This window comes from Agelaius tricolor, unplaced genomic scaffold (genome assembly GCF_023055355.1).
Source record: "Agelaius tricolor isolate 1412-34295 unplaced genomic scaffold, bAgeTri1.0.p SCAF_1, whole genome shotgun sequence".
Lineage (NCBI taxonomy): Eukaryota > Metazoa > Chordata > Aves > Passeriformes > Icteridae > Agelaius > Agelaius tricolor.
The window spans coordinates 56040175-56060007 of NW_027269261.1; the positions used below are offsets into that span (position 1 = coordinate 56040175).

Consider the following 19833-nt stretch of genomic DNA (forward strand, 5'->3'; position numbering starts at 1 on the left):
CAGTGGCAGAAGCTGCCTAATGTTGAACTGAACAACAGTGGGGGAGAATTCCCTCATCCAGAAACTTAGAACATTACTAGCAAAATCTTTCCAACACTACCACACCACTGTAAACCTTTAGTGTTGCAAAAATTCTGTTTTCCAGCAGCCATAGGGAAACTTTGATTTGTCCTTAGCAGAACAATATTAGATGTTGTTCAGTAATTTGCAGCAAGACACAACTCTTGGCTTCTGCAGAATCTTTTGTGTTTTTTGAACTATATAATTCAAACATCTCTCAAAAAATTTGCCTAATATCTGCTATAAGCAGCAACACTTAATTTGAGTCTTTTTTTCTGGGAAAAATGTGCCATCATAGTTGTGAATATCATTATTGAGTAATTCATAAGTGTTTCAGGATAGAGAAGGTTATTTTGTAGTTTTGTTTATGATTTATTTATTATGGATAAATAAATCACAAGTAAGATACCTTGTGAGTTCACAAGAACCTGAGCAAGAGTGTTCAGCAACAGCATCTGAATAATTTTTCATAAGCCAAATTCATAATTTTTTGGTTCAGCTGATTTTGCTTTCCTGTCAGAGCGCATGTTACTAATGGAGTACACAACTTCCAGGTTCTCATCATTTTCATTAACTAGATTCAGATTATCTGTAGTGATTAGTCAACTTGAAAAGAACTGCCAGCAACCTGCCTTTAACCCACCGTGGTCTTGACACAGAAGGGGAGGGTGGCAGATAAATCTACATAAAAATAGGGGAAAAAATCTCCCTTCTCCCTCATGTTTTCAGGTTCCTGCCTCCTGCAGTAAGAATTGTTCATGGATTTGTCTCAGCCTATTCTGGGGGACCTTATTCCTGCAGTTCCCTCTGTGGAACAGCATCCTTCTGTGGGCTGGAAGCAGGGATGGAGCCACAGGTTGGGTTTGGAGGAGGGAGGACCTGCAAGGGATGGTGACCTCAGCCAGGCACCGGTCCAGAGATGACAAAACAATAATGGAAACTGTCACCCCAGCCTTAGGGGAAGAAAGGAGCCGGTCATCCTCCACTGAGAGCTGGAAGTCTTGGGATAGAAAAGGCTAATAGAGAAGTTTTAGAAATTTTTTTATTTTGACAGGAGTCAGTGCTATTTGAAAAGGAAGGTGGGCAGGAGCATTACGTTTCCAAAAGTAGATGGTACCAAAGAATCTGTTGCTTTTGTTATTTTTAACAACTCAAGTAAAGGTGGCTAATGACCTATGGTATGCTCAGACCAGGAGCAATGCACAAAAAGGAGCCCCAGAAACAACAAATTTTATAACAAGATATTGCATGCAACTAAAAATGGAGTTAAGGACTGGTCTAGATTTCAAAGATAATTTGGGGAAAGTGAATTTAGATACAAAACCCCACGAGGACTGCAATTTGAGACAAATCCCTTGGCTTACTGAAAGATCCATAAATTGACTCTTATCAATAAGTTTGTTAGGCAAAGGAGGGGAATCTGCCTCAAGTTTTGAATAATAAACAGGACTTTGAATTCTGAATGCCATTCTACTTCAGTTCTATTTCTAAGTTTATGTCCTCATTTTCCACAATGTCAAAATCCACCATGGGCAGCACCCCACAAATAACCTAAGTACCCTTGGCCAGTGTGGAAAAACCAAAGGAACTGTGTTGGATTTTCCCCTTAGGATGACTCTGCAAATTTTAGGAAATTTGATGAGTAAAAGACTGCTTTGTTACAGTCCAAGAGAGCCCTGAAATAAAAGGTGAATGGATTATTAACTGCAGCTATATGGAGCACTCAGTTATCCAATGTTGAATGCTGATGCAGTTAGTGCTGACAGTATTTCAGAGAGAAAATCAGTAGATTGTAACAAGTAAGCAGAATCAGAGTTGTCCAGGTGACTTTTCACCCACAAGAGGACAGCTAGACAACAAACAGAAGAGGTAACTAAAACCTGCAGTACTGCTGGGGGAAGTATTCCTATTAGGGTTTATAGCTTTTATATCTGTTATATCTTTTCTTTTGGTCTGTGAGCTGTTCCCCTTCAGAAGAGGCTTCAGGTGGCCTCCAGTGGAATGGTGGTCCAGAGACCTCTGCCCCACATGTTCTGTGGGGGTCACATGTGCCTCTCATATCAGCCTCATTTCTTCCACATCTGTGAGCTCCTCTCTACAGAACAGGGCAGTTTTTCTCCATCAGTTGCCTCCAAGCATAACCGAGTGGTTCCACTGGGATTTTTTTTTTTCTCCTTGTCTGTAATGTGGAATGAAGCCACTTCAAGAGATGTGTATTAGAACTAGCAAGGACTGGCAGAGGGGCATTAGGCATTCTGACCTGTGTCAATTGTGCTGGGAAGAAATGCTGAGTTTTGCTGTTTCAGTTGTGCATTCACTGAATGTACTAAAACTTTGCAAGAGGCATGAGTCAAATATAAAACATTACAGAGAAGAACAATTTTGTTTGAGAGCTCTTGAAACAAAGCAGTGATCTCTTTATTGAGAAATATTGTGTTTCCCTCTCTGAAGAAATATTTATGTCCCTCTCTGAAGCCTCTGTTCATACTTGTCATTGCGGTTGCACACCATTCAGATATCACCAAGGAAAGACATAAAGTAGAACTCTGAGGCTGCACAGTTGTGTTAAATATTCATCTTTTGTCTCAAAGGACAAGGATTTATTTAGCTGTAGCAAATGTAATGTTTTTTGCTTCATGAAAAACTATAATGTCAGAGGAATCTCTGCTCCAAATCATGAAACCTTAGAAACCACTACTATGAAACAACCTTGTGTCTAACACCTAAAACACAGATAGCTTTGCAGTAAATAAAATTAATTTCATGCAGTTTTCTGTGATTTATGGGGTTTTTTTTTGGGTTCTTTTTCTAAAATCTTTATACCTAAAGTTTTTAGAGTATCTTCAGAAATGTCACCTTCTTCATAGTGACAGCCTTGTCCTCACTTTGCTTCAAATTAGAGAATTTTTAAGAACTGATTCTGTTCAGAAAGTACTAGAATAATATGGATGGTTTTGAAAGTCCTATAATACAGAACATACTAGGTATGTTAGGTATTTTTCATAAGAGGAAAGATATGTCTTGGTCCATAACAAGCTCTACTTGCGACAGTGCCCTAATTTCCAGTTTGCTCACTCAACAAAAGCCTCATTATTCTTTTATTGTAAAGGGGTTTAGAGGGAAATATACTAGAAATTGCTATGGTAGATTTTAAAGCAACTGATTCCATATTGCATATAAATATAGAACATACTCTACCTTTTGACTCAAAAGAATCAGCTGAGGCAAATTAAAACAGAACATAAGAATTTTGACCTGAAATGAGAGCTAGATCAGTCCCTTAAGATGGAAAACTTCAAATTTTTATGTCTTATGTGACAAAAAAAAAAACCTAAAGAAACATTTTTTCTCATTTTTGCCTTTTTTAAAAAAAGACTTAGGTAGTTTCTAATATTAAGCTTCCTCCTTATCCTGCTGCAAAGCTTGGTGGCTTCAGCCATCTTTTCTAGTTTTATTTCATAGCTTGTTTCTCCTCCCCAAAGCACGAAATGACGAAACTGCACAATTGGCAGGATTGAATCTAGCCTAAATACTCCTGACATAGGGAAATAAAACCACAGAGGGGCCTAGTTCTGCTAAACTTTCTAGCTGGGCTAGCAAGTGAGCACTATTCTCCTTCCGCATCCTTTTCCAGCAACAACATTCCTTCTTTGCCTCGATGACTGAAGGCAGCTCCTGGATCAGGGTGGGGCTGGAAAAAGCAGGAAGCAATTATTCAGTGGTGGGCTAGCCAGAGCTCAAAGCTCTTCACCATTCATATCATTTCTGACTTTTCATGTTGGTTTCCCAACGGATGATCCTTGCTGTGTCTGCCTTTCTCTCTCCACTAATTTCTTGTATGTCATTCAATTTCAACCAAATAACAGGTCACACTTTCAAAGACAATCTTAAAGGCAGAAGATTAGGCCAAGTGAAGGGAAGAATTTTTTTTTTTTTTCCAGCCAAGTGAAGCCTGGAAAAATTCAAACAACCAAGTAAAGGAGAGAGGTCCACTAAAGGTTTTGTGGAGAGAATCACAGCTAAGTGTCTGGGAGAGGGCAAATTGTGGGGAAGGTGGAGTTCCAGATGGCTGGATGGGCCAGATCTGCCATGCCCATAGAACTTTTTAATCCACTTAATGCTGTGCTTAAACATACAGTCAACAGGCTTCCACAAGCTCCTTTTGCACTGTTCTTTTAAATTAAAACATTGCCTTGTCCTCTTATCATTATAGTCATAAGTTTTCTAAAACTCAGCAAAATCCCCCTACCTAGGCATATTTCACTGCCTAGAGGATGTATATCTCTTTCTGCAAAGCACTGGGTTTTTTTTTCTGTTCTTTACATTATGAAATATTGGATAAAAGGATGCTTCTGAACTTCCCTCACGGAATCTGAAACAAGGACATCAGGCTGTACTGCCAGTGAGCAGAGCTTTTATGGGAGGAGGGATGCTAGACCAGACATTCACATCAAGCTCCACTCAGTCACATGACAAGCAGTGTTTCAAGAGGACTCATCTGCTGATCTTAAAAAATCTATTTTTTTAAGTTAAGTCAATTCACTTTATCTCATTGAATACTCTGGTGGAAGAGCTACTTTAATGTCTTGCTGTGCAGTAACACAGGTAGTGATTGCAGTCTGTGCTAATGCTCAGCATAAGAGCAGAGAGACTTAAATGTATGGCTGTGACTATAGAAGTGAAACTTTCATACAAAATTTACATGTTTCCAGAGATTTTGAAGCTTTTAGGTTTTCACAGCATGTTTTCAGTCCCTTGTGGTTTAGCAGGTTTGGTTTTTTTTTTGTTTTTTTTTTTTTACATTTGTATAATATAAAGATAATGAAAAATCATGAACTTCATATTATGGAAGAACAGTTTTAAGTTCCAGCCTTTAAACTTCATAAAAATAAAGTGTTAAAGATCTTTTATATAAGACTCTTTTGTAATTCACTTATAATTGGTATTCAGAGGATTTTCTGTGTTTGGCTGTATTTTGCTCTTTTCTGGTCATCAAATAATTTGCAATTATTTTTCTCCTCTTAAGCTTTGAAAAAATGCAGTAGCACCACAGCCTTCCCTGGGCACATATTGCTTCAAGTAAACATCATAGAAAGAAATGGGCAAAAACATTAAATTCTGGAATATCACTTATTTGTTGTTTGTCCTCCAAGTAAAAATATCCTTTCTGAGAAGAAAAAATGATGGATTCTTTCTATCAAAATTTTTATTTAGCATTTGTAGAAATTATAGACAAAATAACTCACATGCTTGGTAGGGTAAAAAAATGAGAAAAAAAAAGGAAATAAAACCTCCTATATTGTTTTTTAATATTAAGTTTTCCATACAGCAATAACTGTCAGATTCTGCAGGAAGACATAATTTTTCATTACTGCTGGTGCATATGAAAATACATGCACAGCTTGCTATAAAAAATTTGTTTACTGGGACGGTTGGCATTTTTTTTTCAAACTGACACATTAAATAATGACCATGGGAAGAGAAAAAAGAGGAGAAGCAATAATTGGTTTTGTTTTCTTCCTGTGAACCTCCATACATCCCCTTCAACACACAACATGGTAAATAGTTTTCCACACTAGTAATTTCAGAACACCTTAAGCTTTCTGCCTCAGTGTGTTACTTTGGAAATTTCTGTGAACTGAGATACCACATAGCCTGTTAGGTATTTTGCGTATAATTTAGACTTTATGTCTTTTTACTTCACATTTGCACCATACCTCTGAGTTTAGGGGAGGGAGGCTGTGCTCCAAGTGTTCACCAGTGAGTGGCTCTGGGGGAACCAACCCATTCTTCCAGGCAAGCTAACAAACAAGACACTAGTGAGGGTTCAGGCAGCTGAGGCAGATGCTCAAGTGGTGAGGTGCACAAAGGAGGCAGCAGCTTTCTGCAAGGGAATCCTTCCAGCCAGAGAAGGGATAAAATGAGGACAAGAGAAAGGAGACTTGCTTTCTCTCACTGAAAAGACAGTAAGTTCTCAAATGCTCTTATAATGGCAAGGGGATTTAACCTGGAAGACTGAATTTGGTTTTTTCTCCACAAATCTGTTTTTATTTTCTGTGCTGCCTAGTGAGTTGTAGTGAGTCTTGCTGCAGCAGCATTAGACAGGCATCTGCCTGCTATATTGCTCTGCAGGTTATCAGTTTCACAGCAGAGCTGGCAGACACCTTAACCAGGTAAAGAACATGACCTCAGAAGAGGGATGGAGGCCGTGGAAAAGAACAGGCTTGAGTGCATATTGTACCATATTGTGCTATTGTACTATTGCATATTGTATATTATAGTACCACATTGCATATTGCACTATTGGCTGAGTGCATCCTGTACCACTGCCCTGGGTTGTTGCAGGTGAGTACAAATCAAAGCTTGAAGAGCACAGTGTGGTAATTTTAAAAAAAACTGTGGTGTTTTTTTTCTGCTGTCAGAGAACCTTAGATTGCAAACAGCTTCAGGCCTTGACTGGTGGCTTCCACCACACAGAGATGTGTTGGGCTTGGGGCATGGCTTGTCTTTTCCATGAGATCTAGGCAGAAGTTTTATATATTTGATCACATAAATGTTGTTGCTGAAATGTTCACTTTGTTAACATATAAACATAGTTCAGAACACAAAGTAGCTGAAAGCTGTGTGCCTGTTCTTCTATATATTAAAAAAGCCTCCCATTATAAGTTTGGTTTTTCCAGCCATATAGTTTGTGTTGTCTCAGACATCCACTCTAATTTCTAGCTCCAAAATGGTTCTAACCCAATATTTAGTCAGGTAAATTAATGGGTTTTGTCTTCCATCCTTATTTTTTCATTGTCTTCCCATTTTCCTACTCTAGTCAGCTGCTGGTTTTATTTCATGCCAGTTTTTCCTGGTAACTTGGAGAATGGAAGAAAGTTATAAAAGAGCCCCTGATAACTCCTCCTGACTGTCCTGTGCTGGTGGCTGGATCAGTCTCCCAATTCCCTCTGGTGAAGCCCCAGCCATGTCTCAAAACCAGCTGAAAGCGACACAGAGCCTGGGGAAGGGAGAGAACCAATTAGAGTATGTAACAAAGCCTTGAGGATCTCTGTGTCCACAGTGCCCACTCCAGCACATCCATACATCCATGAACCATTCTGCTACTAAAGAAAAGAGCCACATTATTTTTATAAGTGGGAAACCCTCACATGTGACTGACCATGAAGGACGTGATGCTTAGTATCAGCAGATAGAGAAATGAGTTGCTATATGCAACATGCAGGTAAACAAAGTAGCATTGAACACAGAACAAGCAAGTACAGTGAAAGATACAGACAGTAGAAATACAGGACTTCAGACAAAAAAACCTTCTCCAAGCATAGTGACAGTATCTGGTTCTAATACCATGTGCCAGCATGGTGGAAAAGAGCACATCCCTCAGACAGAGTAGAGCTGGTCTTCTCTCACTTCCTCAGACCATCAAGCATCAGCACTGTCTACAGGAGCTTGCTATGAGTTTAACAGTCGTAGCACACCTTGTGGGAGAGAAGTGGAGATTCATTACAGGTGGGTATGCACCAGCCTGGCCACTCTCTGCCAAGGGCAAATATTTCTTTAATTCTATAGCCATGAAGTTCATAAAAACTGTAACATGAGCAGAACATGGCACCTTGACAAGCCTATCTGAGTGTAGTGCTTGCATTCACCTTCTCCCACTGTTCCAAGCCATCAGAAAAACTTTAGGCTTTGCTACTTCCTTCTACCTTCTTCTCCTCTCCCTCTGTCATACCATATTAACCAAATACCTCCTCTACACCATACTACTCTCTTAATTTTGTTTATACTTGCTATTGTATTTTATATTTTTTTTCCTTTTGAGGGTGGCTGAGGAAAGGAGGACTGGAACACACAGAGATCATGTCAGAAGATATCTCAGAAGTCAGTCAGTGTAACTAAAATCAGCATGACTACCAAATATTGAGTTATTTCAAAAAGCCTATAGTCAGGAAGCCTTTTTGAAGCTCCTTCTGTTCAAATTTGAGACTTTCATTTTGAAAAGGAAATTGAAAAAATAAAGGGCCTTTGAAGTAGAGGATGCAAATCTTCAGCTTACAGTGAAAATGTGGATTCTGTCATTTCAGAGACTAGAACCATGTCCAATGTGCTTTCAGAAAAGCTCTTCTCACATTAAAACAGTTTTCCTAATCCTTTCCTTTGTCTTTCAACCCTTAGTAGCATGTGCACCATAAACAAAATTTATGTGCACTTATTTGATTAAAAGCTGCCATTTCTGCAGATGAAAATTTTCCAGAATGGTCTTATCTGCAGAAAAAGTAGTTCACCAAAAATAAAGCTTGTTTGACACTTGGATTGCACTTGCAAATCTGTTTAGCCTATGCTGGCTACAAATTCTTGTGCTATGTCTATGAATTTTTTCCTAAATTTCTGCAGAAATTTGTGCAGAATCTTTGCAGTTCACAAAACCTCCAGATGACAGCTGGCTTTTTATACAGAGAAAAGGCTTTGAGCACAAGAAAACTTATTTAGAAATTACAATGCTAATGCATAAAATAAAGCTCTCTGGGTTCTCAAGTGTCTTCTTAGTGTCCTCTTTATGAGAAATGTCAGAGACTTTAACAAAGCACTTCTTTTCAGCAATATGTCAAGGTTTGTATTTCCCCACTGTAAGGAAATTATCTTCTCAGCTTTCTAAAGTGTTGTGTATGTAAGTCAGTGGAAGCCATGCTAGCTATAATGAATAGGAATATAGATGTCATGTAAACAGGATTCTTAGATGTTTTTCAAACACAAATATGAATAAAAACAATGCACTTAAAAATAAATAAAAGGCTTCCTGATGAGTTTTATATTTTGCTTTTTATAAAATGTTCCCGAAGAATGTAAAGTGCTTTTAATCATCATTTTAGTGCAGCTTCTTAAAAACCACATGCAGCCATCTCAAACTTTTCAATAATGCATTACTGTCAGGTTTAATGTTTTGTTGCTGAACAGTAATGTCTGATTCAGAAGCACAAATGCATATTTACTTGATGATGCGAAGATTTAAGCAAGGCTTCTTCAAGATACCAAGTTCCCCATAACATAATAAAAAGAAATCTCAGACATCCTTTATGACTACAGAAGGTGTCTGGGAAAGTCATAAAAAGAATGTTACTGTAAAAAAGACAAGGATTTCATAGTGTTCAGCCAAATTGCACCGTTTCAATTTAAATGAATATTTGTATAGCAGTGTTCTACCCTAAATAAAACATTTAATGTCTGAACACTTTTTGCCAGTTTTCCACTAGATTTTATTTTCTTTTTATCCTATCCTATAATGGTTAGAATGTCCACTTTATGACCTTCTCAGGGCTTGCTGCAAAAGACTTTAGAAAGAGTCCTACAACTCCAAGTCAGAAGACCTGACAGGAGAAAGATGTCTGTATGGCAGTAATAAATCATGTGCCTTGAAATGTTTTTGTTGAGCTTCGGTAACTAATAGAAGAGCAAGATATTTTGCTGTAGACACTCGAGTCCTCAGTTCTCCAAAAGCAAAAGTCAGTAGGTTCAATAACTTGTTCTCTGAGCCAACAGGTGTTCAAAACCTGTGATGTCAAAAGTTCAAGATAACTCAATTGCATTTCTTCTGGTAGATTTCTTCTTTTCCATCCATTACTTTGTATGAATTTATTTGTGAAGTACTGAACGACTTTCAGGATTTATTAAAGAAACCATGTTGAGGTTTCTCTTGTGCAGAGTGAATAGCATGAATGCCATTGCTGTATGATGGCTGTCAAATGGTCAGCAGCACCCAAAAGGAAGCCTATAGTACTGCTGTCTTGATTTTGCTGCTCACTCAGCATTGCAAGGGGAGTGTGGAAATATTTTTGTACCTTGGAGACATCTGTTAAAATCTTGTGGTCTGCCTTCATTTAGCTTGAGGTACCTTTAAAACATTCCTCCAGATGAATGAAGATAGCACAAATAAAAAATCGATGCTGTATTAGGGCTGTCTTTGCATTGCAAGTGCAGCACATGCATCAGTGATATTATTTAACTGGCAGCTGTATTCAGACTGTGCTGCATGGTTCTGTTACTCTAGGATGTCTGTTCTTAAAAAGCACTATGGATTTCAAACAGATGGTATATCATACTGCCTTTAAAACAAATAGCACGTCACAGATCATTAGATGTGCCACATTGTAGCATTCTCTGAGGGTTTTTGCTTAGTGTTTCAAGTTAAAAAGTGGTCTATACATTGAAAATTGACTGACTACTGAGAAAAACCTGACTATTTGAGAAAAAAAGAAAAAAAGCAACAGTATTTCAGGGTTATCTTTGTCACTCTCTTGCTGACTATTTTAGGAAACTAAAACCCAAGCAACCAATCAAAATCTTGTAAAGGCATCCAATTATCCCCAAACAACTCATTAAAAAGATTCAATAAAGTGTTAATGTAAGTCTATTCTAATAAACACTGAGATTTTCCAAATATATGGAATATATTCTAAAATGGTAGTCTGAAGTCTTGAGTCCACAGGATACTAAGCCTTCCTCAGTGTACATTTTAGTTCTTATGGTGAAGCCTGGATGGGGTCCCAAAAGGATATTGTCTACCTTAATGCTTAGGTTTTAAAGGCTTTCTTAAAAACCCTAAACTTAAAAACAATCCTTGTTAGGAATCAAGTGAATGCCAGTAAAGACAGTGAAAACAAGTATGGTTAAGAGATTGCTAGAATCATATCTGGGTTTGAAATAAACTAGTATAAAATACGAATTTAAACTACACAGTTGAGGTTTTGGCCCTTTATTTTCAAAGTCAAGAGAAGAAAAGCAATGCGGGAGAACTGATGTGATAGATCACAAAAAAAGAGATATTTTAAGGGCTCAGTTTCTTGCCTGCAGAGTAAATCACTCTCTGTATCCTTAAGTCATCTACTGCACCTTTCTTTTGCAAGGTGGTCTTTCTTGCCTATTGCAAAGTTTGAAAAAGGACAGATTGCTCTAGCTGATTCTGCACCAATTCTGCCCCAAAATCTCAGCCATTATGTGTCCTACCTGCAACAAATGACAAAATGCTACTTCTTTGCTGTATAAAATGGTACATGTTTATTCTCATCCTTATATGGTCTGTCTCTTCCAAAACAGCTGTTAGACCATGGTTCCAGAAGATAGGATAGGATAGAAACTCTTCTCAACCCCCTGTGGAGTTACAAGATTTTTCTCTGATTTCATATCTCAGGAGCTTCTCCAGGGAATGCCTTCACAATGCTAAGAGGGGGACAGAAAATATTGCAGGGGGGTCATGTGCAAGGGAAGGCTCCAAAACAAGCAAAGAGGGCCAGATGGGACAGTGCCAAAAGTTCAGAAAATTGCAGCACTGTAATGACAGCCTTTTGAGGAAAGGGGAAAAAAAGAAAAAAAAACTTTTCATCAGAAGAGAGACATCAAATTAAATTATTGAAATGGTGCAACTTGTGTTTTTTGCCATGTCCAATACCTTGGGAATTGCTGGGAAAAACACTTTAAAACCTATCTAAAAGTTAGCACAAATCCTACAGGAGGTAGAGAGTCAGGGAAGTGCAACAATTGAGAAATTGCCTTTTTTTCATTTTCTAGAGTTACTCTGTGGAATTTGAAGGACTGTAGTCTGTATTCAATAGGGCTTCCCAGGTATAAATGTAATAAACCAAATAATTCTTCCATCAGTTATTTCTTTTGAGCAGTCTTCCCAAGACAGTGCTCTGCACACAAGGGGTTTTCTGTAATAATTACTCCTGGGAACCCAATGAAATAAGTGGTAATTACACTATCTAAACACAGAAATAGATCCTTGTGCCATTGGTTCCAGAACTAATAGGAAAGCTTACTCCAAATTTCTAAGGGTTTTTTAATATTCGTAATCTTCCAGCACTGGAAGATTGAAGGCTTGCACAGACTTCCTTACTCTGCAGCTTATAATAGCTATCTGTCTCATAACTGGTATAAAAAACAGTTGCTGTACCCTTGGGCTCCTTTCCTCAGCTACAGAGTAAGGCCAGCAGATGTTACGCAAAATGAAGTCCTCCATGATTGTGGGATTGTTCAAAGGGCCATAATACCAATCCACCCCCAAGAGAATGAATCAGTCCAACCAGCTCAAATACTATTCCTATTTCCTACCAGTACAAACAGAAATCATAACATAGTTAGTAAACCATGCCACCAAATGCAGGCAAAGAGCCAGATGCAAAACCAGCAGAAGAAATTGATACCTGTGATAGTCTGAGAGATCATATGTAGTTTACCAAAGAGAAAAACTGTTCCATTGGACAAAAGGCCCACCTTCACCAACTACTCAGCACTTTTGCCAAGCTAGAGGGTCTCAGGAAGAGTGAAAGTGATGAAAAAGCTAAAAGGCAACTGAGATCTTGGAGACAGTGTGTATTATTTGTACTATTATTCAAGAAGGTCTTCTCAGAATCACTGCACAACATTCTAGTCCTTCATAATTATGTACTAACTTTCACAGTCCAGAAAAATTGTTCATTTCATTGGAGTCACTTGCTGAATCAAAGATTCTAAATTTCTTTTTATGCCTTGGACCAAGGCACCAAAAATAAACCCTCTGTCTGCTCAGTCTCTAAATATAGCCAAGAATTAAGATATTCCTGCTTCTGCATCCTAAATAATCTAATGGAATCAATTACTGTTTTGCGTAGATGACATCTGGTATTTGCAAATAAAACATGAAACATGAAATCCAACCAAAATAAGCATGAAACTAAAGTTTCCAGCCATCCAACTACATCCTCAGTAAATGTAATAGTTTTGCTTCACAGGGTGGGTTTTTCATATTATAAATTTCAGCTTAAATCTGTCTGAGAGAAAGTAACACAAGCAGAAGAACAGGGCTGAAGACTTTCACTTCAGCCACTGGTTGAGCCAGTGAACATTCATGTATTCACTGAGAATAGTCCCATTGCTTGGAGTTTCAGCCTTATGCTTTTATTGAGCAGAACACCAGTCATGCCAGACAAAATCACTTTTTTTGTACCATGAGACACAGCAAGGTTCTGAGTGAACACCAATGTCAGCTGTGGAAAGGAGAGAATCTGAAATGGATTAAATACAACTTTTTCCCACTGTGGCAGTAAGATCTTTCCCCATTATATTTGGCAACTAAGGACAGTCCCACTATATAATATCCATGTTTACAACCCATTTCAAAATGTATCCCATTGTAGCACTTCACTGGCATTGCAATTAATGCTTTATTCTGCTAGAGCCAGAATATCCTTGGATGTATATGCAGGACTGGGGGGTGTTGCTTGCTCTTTCTTCCTTCCTCAGGAATAGAATTCTTTACTGTGAGAGCAGTGAGGCACTGGAAAAAGTTGCCAAGAGAAGTTGTGGGTGCCCCATCCATCCCTGGCAGCATTCAAGGTCAGGTTGGATGGGGCATTGAGAAACCTGGCCTAGTGGAAGGTGTCCCTGGCCATGACAGGGAGATTGGAACCAGATATCTTTCAGGTCCCTTCCAACCCATTCTATGATTCTGACTCTATGAATCTTTTCTTTCTTTCTTTTAGCTGTTTCTTTTTATTTTTCAAATACAGCCTAATTAGATAAATGTAAGTCTACCTGCAATCAAGGACTGCCCTCTTCCTTCACCAAGTAATGCATGGCCAGAAAGGGGATGGATTATGTGCCTCCCCATACTCCAGAGCTGTTATAACATAGCGAAGCAAGCAGTTCTACTCTAAAGACTGGCTTAGACTGGCTCTGAGCAACATTGGAGGAAGTAATTTCTCCTGAAATGCTCTACAATGGAGAGCCATATTTCCTCACAATTCTGTGTCCTGCCAAACTTGCAAATCTCTGAAACAGTTGGCCATGCTAGTTAATACCAAAAGATGAATGCTGGAGACTTTTCAGTGGTTGAGGTTGCTGGTCAGGATCAAAGGTATGAAACATTCCTGAGAAACCCCACTTCCGACTGTCCCTCTCTGCCATATTCTGTGTGTTGGGAACTGCAGTTGCAGATTTTACCTTTCTGCAGCTGCATAATTCCCACCCATTTCACCATCACTTGCTGACAGTGTGAGCAGGAATGGAAGAAAGTCGTCCCCACATTCTCCTTGCCTGCCTGATGTTCAGTTTTCTCCCCTGCTCTGTCCAAGTTCTCACATCTTCCCAAGGTAAATGAGAAAGTCACTTGAAGCAAGTTAAGTCTATTTTTTTTCTTCTCCCTCTAGATTAAATTTCAATCATGGCTATTCTCTTATCAAATTCACCAGGTTCCTGTACAAATGCTACTTCCAACACAGAGAAGGGAGACAGCTCAGATGAGGTAATGAGTGACTGTGAGCTGTGCAGGAGAAAAGGGAGAGGGTTATTTATTTTAGTTTGCTGCAGCATCTTGTGGTGTGGTAAAGTTTTTGTGAAACTACAGCAAAGTCACCAGTGGTCATCATCATGTCTGAATTGATAACCTTCATCCTGTCCCCTGTATTTATAGTGCCACATATTCTATCCATAGTACATTTTAAATGTATATATAGCTAAAATGGTGAAAAAAATGCTTGACTTCAGGTACACAGGTGAAATGAATTGGATTATAGCCCAACAATCCTTAAATATGGATACTTACTGGTTTCTGAAACTAATACATTTTATTTGGTTTTTTGTTGTTGTTGTTGTTGTACAAATATTTCTAGAATCACTATCTTACTGCAAAAGAAACAAACATTCCATTTGCAAATATCTGGCTTTAATTCCTTTAACCACAGTCATTGCACTTGCTGAAAAAAATACCAATTCACAGCATGACACAGCTATCTATGAAATAATTTAAATGCATCATGCACAGTCAGCAGAAGTTCTGCATTGTAATTTGGAGAAAAAGACTTCATACTGTCACTTACGCTCTGAGCTACATATTATGCTTCAACAATTTCCCTTCCATCCTATCTATTGAAAAAATATGGGCAGTTATCCAGTTACACCAGAGCATCCCTTTGTAACCCCAGAGGTTTGCATTTGATATGAAAAAAAAAATAAAGGCGTGGGTTTTGTTTGCATGTCATTTTAATTTTCAAGAGCAGCTATAAACCATAAGTCATATCAATGGCCTAAGCAGGTGCAACTACCAGTGATAGTTAAATGGCTCTTCATTGTTTGATTTGACCAAACACTACAGAAATTACTTTATTCTACTCAGTGACAGTATACATGGAAAAGGTAGCTATGTAAGAAGCCAAAATAACCAACAACCTCGAGTTTCTTGAGTTTTAGAGCATGGGTTTGAGTTCTGAAGCTTAGTATCCTTGCTGTGTGTGGTTGTGTCTAAGCTGTCTAGAAGGACACTATTTTAAAATAAAAGCCTCTGGAGTTTTAGCAACCATGTAAATGATAACTCTCACAGCTGCTGCTTGGGTGCATGTAGAAGTGGCATGTCTCTTATTTGTCTGTGCATGGTGTACCCAGGTGGCAGATCAATCAGATTTTGCCTTTCCCCAGCACCCCTGGTTGTAGCAGGATGCCCTGGGAGTGTGGAGCACAGTGCATGCTGCTCAGACCAGGTCATCTCTACCTGCTTCTCTTTTAAACCAAGCTCCTCTCCACAGTAATCTGTTAGCACTTTTGCAAAGACAAAAGTACCAAATTTTACTCTAATTTATATGTTTGTACTAGCCATTACTCTGGGAAACTTAAAGTTGTTGTAGAAAGATGTGAGCCATTAGAAGGAGCCTGACATCTAAACCTTCCTAAATAATGTAACTTATCAGTAAATGTTTAACTTCTTTTGAAGAGTAGATAACACACAGTGTACTACTTCCAGCTGCATGTTTTAAGTCACTGGAAGGAGCAAAATCTTGGCCTAGTAAAATCTAGGAAAAACTGGCAATGAGAAAAGAAGATCTGAAACTTTGAGAAAAGATCTTTTGAGAAAAGATCTTTGAGAAAATAGTCTCAAAGGTGGAAAAGTATTTTATAAATACATATTTACTATTCATTTTATTTACCAAGTATAACTCTTAAGTAACAAGCCTCTCTGTTATGCCATATAAAAATCTTGGCCCTTACCAGACAGCTGCCCTCAATATAAGATCACGTATATCAATTTCATTGGTCCAGTGTAGACTAAAGTCAAAAGTAAAAAAAAAATCAGTTTCCAACTCATGTTGAAGGTGAATAACCATCCTGCTGTATTTTTAGCTGTATATTTAGCACAATGGAAACAGCTGTGATAGTCCTATGGTGAGGAACAAGTCAGTCTCTCCCAAGTGCTACAAAAGCTATATGGCTTGCTGTTAAAAACACTGATAATAAAGAGCTCTTTGAGTGCAGCCTAAGCAGTAAGGATGGGCGTGATTCAGCAGCCCAGGAGCATAAGAGTGCCACTGAGATGTGCTCTTCTGGAAGCTGGTTTCAACACACAGGAGCTATTCCTTGGCTGCCTTAGTTCATGGTCACATGCTTTTGTTGCCCTGTGCTGTGAGCAGGGCAGTTGCATCAGGCATTGCTGTAGAAATGTGAATGTAATTTATGACAGTCTGTAGTAATTCTGTACATCTCTTATGTCTGTGTTCTTATAGCCACTTGGGCACTGAAGTAGCTGACATGAGAAAGAGGCAGCAGTCACAAAATGAAGGAACATCAGCTGTGTCTCAAGCACCTGGAAACCAAAGGCCCAACAACACATGTTGCTTTTGTTGGTGCTGTTGCTGCAGCTGTTCATGGTATGTTCTGTAGAATATTTGCTTCCATATCCACCACAGGTAAACAATGAGAATGGAAAGCACTGGGAACATGTTAACTTCTGGGAGAGGAGACACAATTTAACTTTTCACTTAAAAATTTGATTTAAATATTCCCTGATTTGGTTGGACATCTTGTGATGGGGAAGAGGAATGAATAGTAAATTCAAGCTATATTTATCCTACTTAAGCCATAAATAAATGAGAAAATTTTGGTTGTAAAACATGTATTTGTGAGTGAGAGATTCAATAATGAATATTTTATAGCTTGCATTCAAAACAGTTTTTTCTGCTTGTACTTCTGATAGTGCAGTTCTCTGCATTCAGGAGAATAAAAGAGAGATGGTCATAAATGTGAATATGTGGTATCCTGTTATATTACTAATATAAATAATATAAATTTATAATTTATATAATTATAAATAATATAATTTATAATAATATAAATAATAATATAAATTCTGTAAATCTGAAAACATGAGCCTTAAATTCCACTTTTAAATGAAGTGGCATAATTTTAGTGGCTGCTTGTCCCTTCCTCAACAAAGTGTTCACTTGTAAAGTCAAAGATTTAAAGTCAGTTCCAAAAATAGCTTTAAATTCTCAGTGTCTTGAGATGCATCAGATCTTTATTTCTTATTTTTATGAACACAGTATTGAAATATAAGGTAAATGACATTCAGTACTGTTCAGAGCCTGTACATCATATTAACCAGACAGTTCAGTGTTTTGAAGTCACCATCCCTCTGTGTATCTGTGCTATTTTCACTTCAATCACCCATCTGGCCCCAGTCTAAAACCTGAGGCCATTTGCTTCAGTATATTTAAAAATACTTACCAGTATATATGCACTAGGGATAGTTTTTTTTCCAAGATACTGCCACATCCTGGAGGCAGCGGCAGGGGGGACCTGCCTTGGCTGTTATTTCCAATTTCACCTGAAGGCAGAGTGTATTGGGAGCAAGGATGAGCCAGAGCTCATGTTTTACCAAGTAACTTTACAATATGTTCAATCCATATTGAGAAATAGGTGGAAGTGTATTAAACAGGAAGCAAAGAGAGGGTGTTTTGTCACTTTTCTTTCTGCTCTGGGACAAGGGCACAATATCAGCTGTGCTGTTACAGTCCAGAGATTCATTTAGCTGTGTCTTATTTCAGGAAGTGACCTTTATCAGGTACCACAAGATAAGGATAAAACAAGTAGATATGCACCTCCTCAAACTACCCACAGTAAAACACCTCACCACTACTGCCAATCTGCAATTTAGGAATTTCCTGGCCCAGAGTTCCTTTTTGTGTGGTTTATAGACCTTGGTGGAATTTTCTTTCCTTAATTTGGTAAAACATTTTCTGAAGCGACTTCCTAAACTCATCTAAAATTTTGGCACCCAGAGTTTCCTCTAGCAATAAGTTCTAAAATGGGCCTGTGTACTCCCTTTTATTTGTGTTAGCCTACTAGAAATTAATTTCATTTGATGCTTCCTTGTTCTTATGTGAAGAACAGTGACTAATCATTCCCAGGATGGTCAAGATTTTACAGAGCTCTCTCATATCTTCCTTCACCTGTTTTGTCTTCCACAGTCTTCTCTATTTTAATCTCTGTGATACAGAAACTGACCCAGAGCATGATTTATCCTCATCTGTCCTATTTACTCATCTACTTTGTGCTCACTATATACCTTCTTATTCTATACTATTTCCTGTCTGAGATGTGTGACTAGATCTGTGTTGTTGAGACATGGATGCACCATCTTTTGTGTTTGCTCTTGAGTTTTGTTACTAATTCCTAGCACTCTGCTTAATTTTTAGCAGCCCCAGAGATGATGTTTTCATGGAATTATCCACCCTGAATACAACATCTCTTTCCTGAATGAAAATAAAGCCCATCATTGTGCATGTACAGCTAGGGTTGGCTTTTGCCTTGCATGCTAGAATATTAATAATATTCATATAATGTCAATAGTATTCAATAAAATATCCCTCTAATTTCTAAAACTTAATGACAATTGATTTCATTTTTAAAGCATGCTGCAACTCAAGAAATCTTAAATTTGACAATAATACTCTACTTTGAAGCCTTGTGACCCTTGGAGTGCCTCCAGTCCTTAGAAGGCAATACCATTATATATGTAAACAGCTTATGCACATTAAACTTAAATTAGAGTAATTATTGATTAAAAACATACGATGTACCTTCAGCTGCTCTATTAATTGTTTTTACTGTCTTTCAGGGTTTTTCAGGGCTTGAGGTTGGGATTTTTCTTTGCAAAGTAAATTAGAGCATGGAGAAATCCTGTGAGCTAGTCTTCAAGATTAAGTGAAATAAGTGATCAAAGGAACTGTTACATCACTCATGTTGCTAAAATCAAAGAGAGAAAATGTGATTCAATAAGTACTTTCCAGCTTTAACTTCTAAGATTCTGTGGTAGAAACTCCATCAGAGGAAAGATGGGACAAAACTTTGAAAAATGCAGTATGAAGTGTTTCAGAACCTCAGTTAAAATTAAGTCATTGATTGCGATGCCAAATTTAATAATAACTTTTAAAAAGTAACTAACTTTATTATTCTCTCATATATAGGAGATTCTAGCTAATTAATTCTCTAGGGTAGTTCTCTGTAATGGAAAAGCCTAATCAACAATTGTAACAGGTTCTCTGGACCTAATGTAATTACATTCTTTCCCTAGTTCCACAGGTCTTTGTATTTGAGTAACAGTAATTTCTCAAGAGATACCTGCCTGGAAATGTTGCTAGATTCATTAATTGGGAAGGCAATGTTAGAATTTTCTTCAGTTTTTCCATCTGTATGTGACTGCTGATAGCTCTTACATCTCTAACCACTTATTGCCTCAACTTCACCATTCACAGAAGTGGTAGAAGTATGTGCAGATTTTATTAAAAAATAATACCTTCCTCCTGTTCAAAGAGCTAGTTCAGTAGTTCCTATATCCGAATAAATCATTAGAATTCTGAAAATATCTTTTGTGACTCATGTGGGACTTGTTTTTTTCTGTTCTACCCCATGTTAAAATCAGAATAGCCATTAAGTCTTCTGTTTACACAACAGCATAGGCAAATATTCACACCT

The 19833-nt window shown here is 37.9% G+C and overlaps 1 protein-coding gene across 4 annotated transcripts in view; it reads left to right on the forward strand.

Annotated features, from left to right (window-relative positions):
- RGS17 (regulator of G protein signaling 17) overlaps window positions 1-19833 on the forward strand; it is a 67939-nt gene that overhangs the window by 24030 nt on the left and 24076 nt on the right. For all 4 annotated transcript variants that reach the window (XM_071435264.1, XM_071435292.1, XM_071435283.1 and 1 more), the window contains exon 2: window positions 16584-16727. In XM_071435264.1, coding sequence (XP_071291365.1) covers window positions 16609-16727 — 119 coding nt within the window. In that variant the 5' untranslated portion in view covers window positions 16584-16608. The remainder of the gene's footprint in view (window positions 1-16583; window positions 16728-19833) is intronic.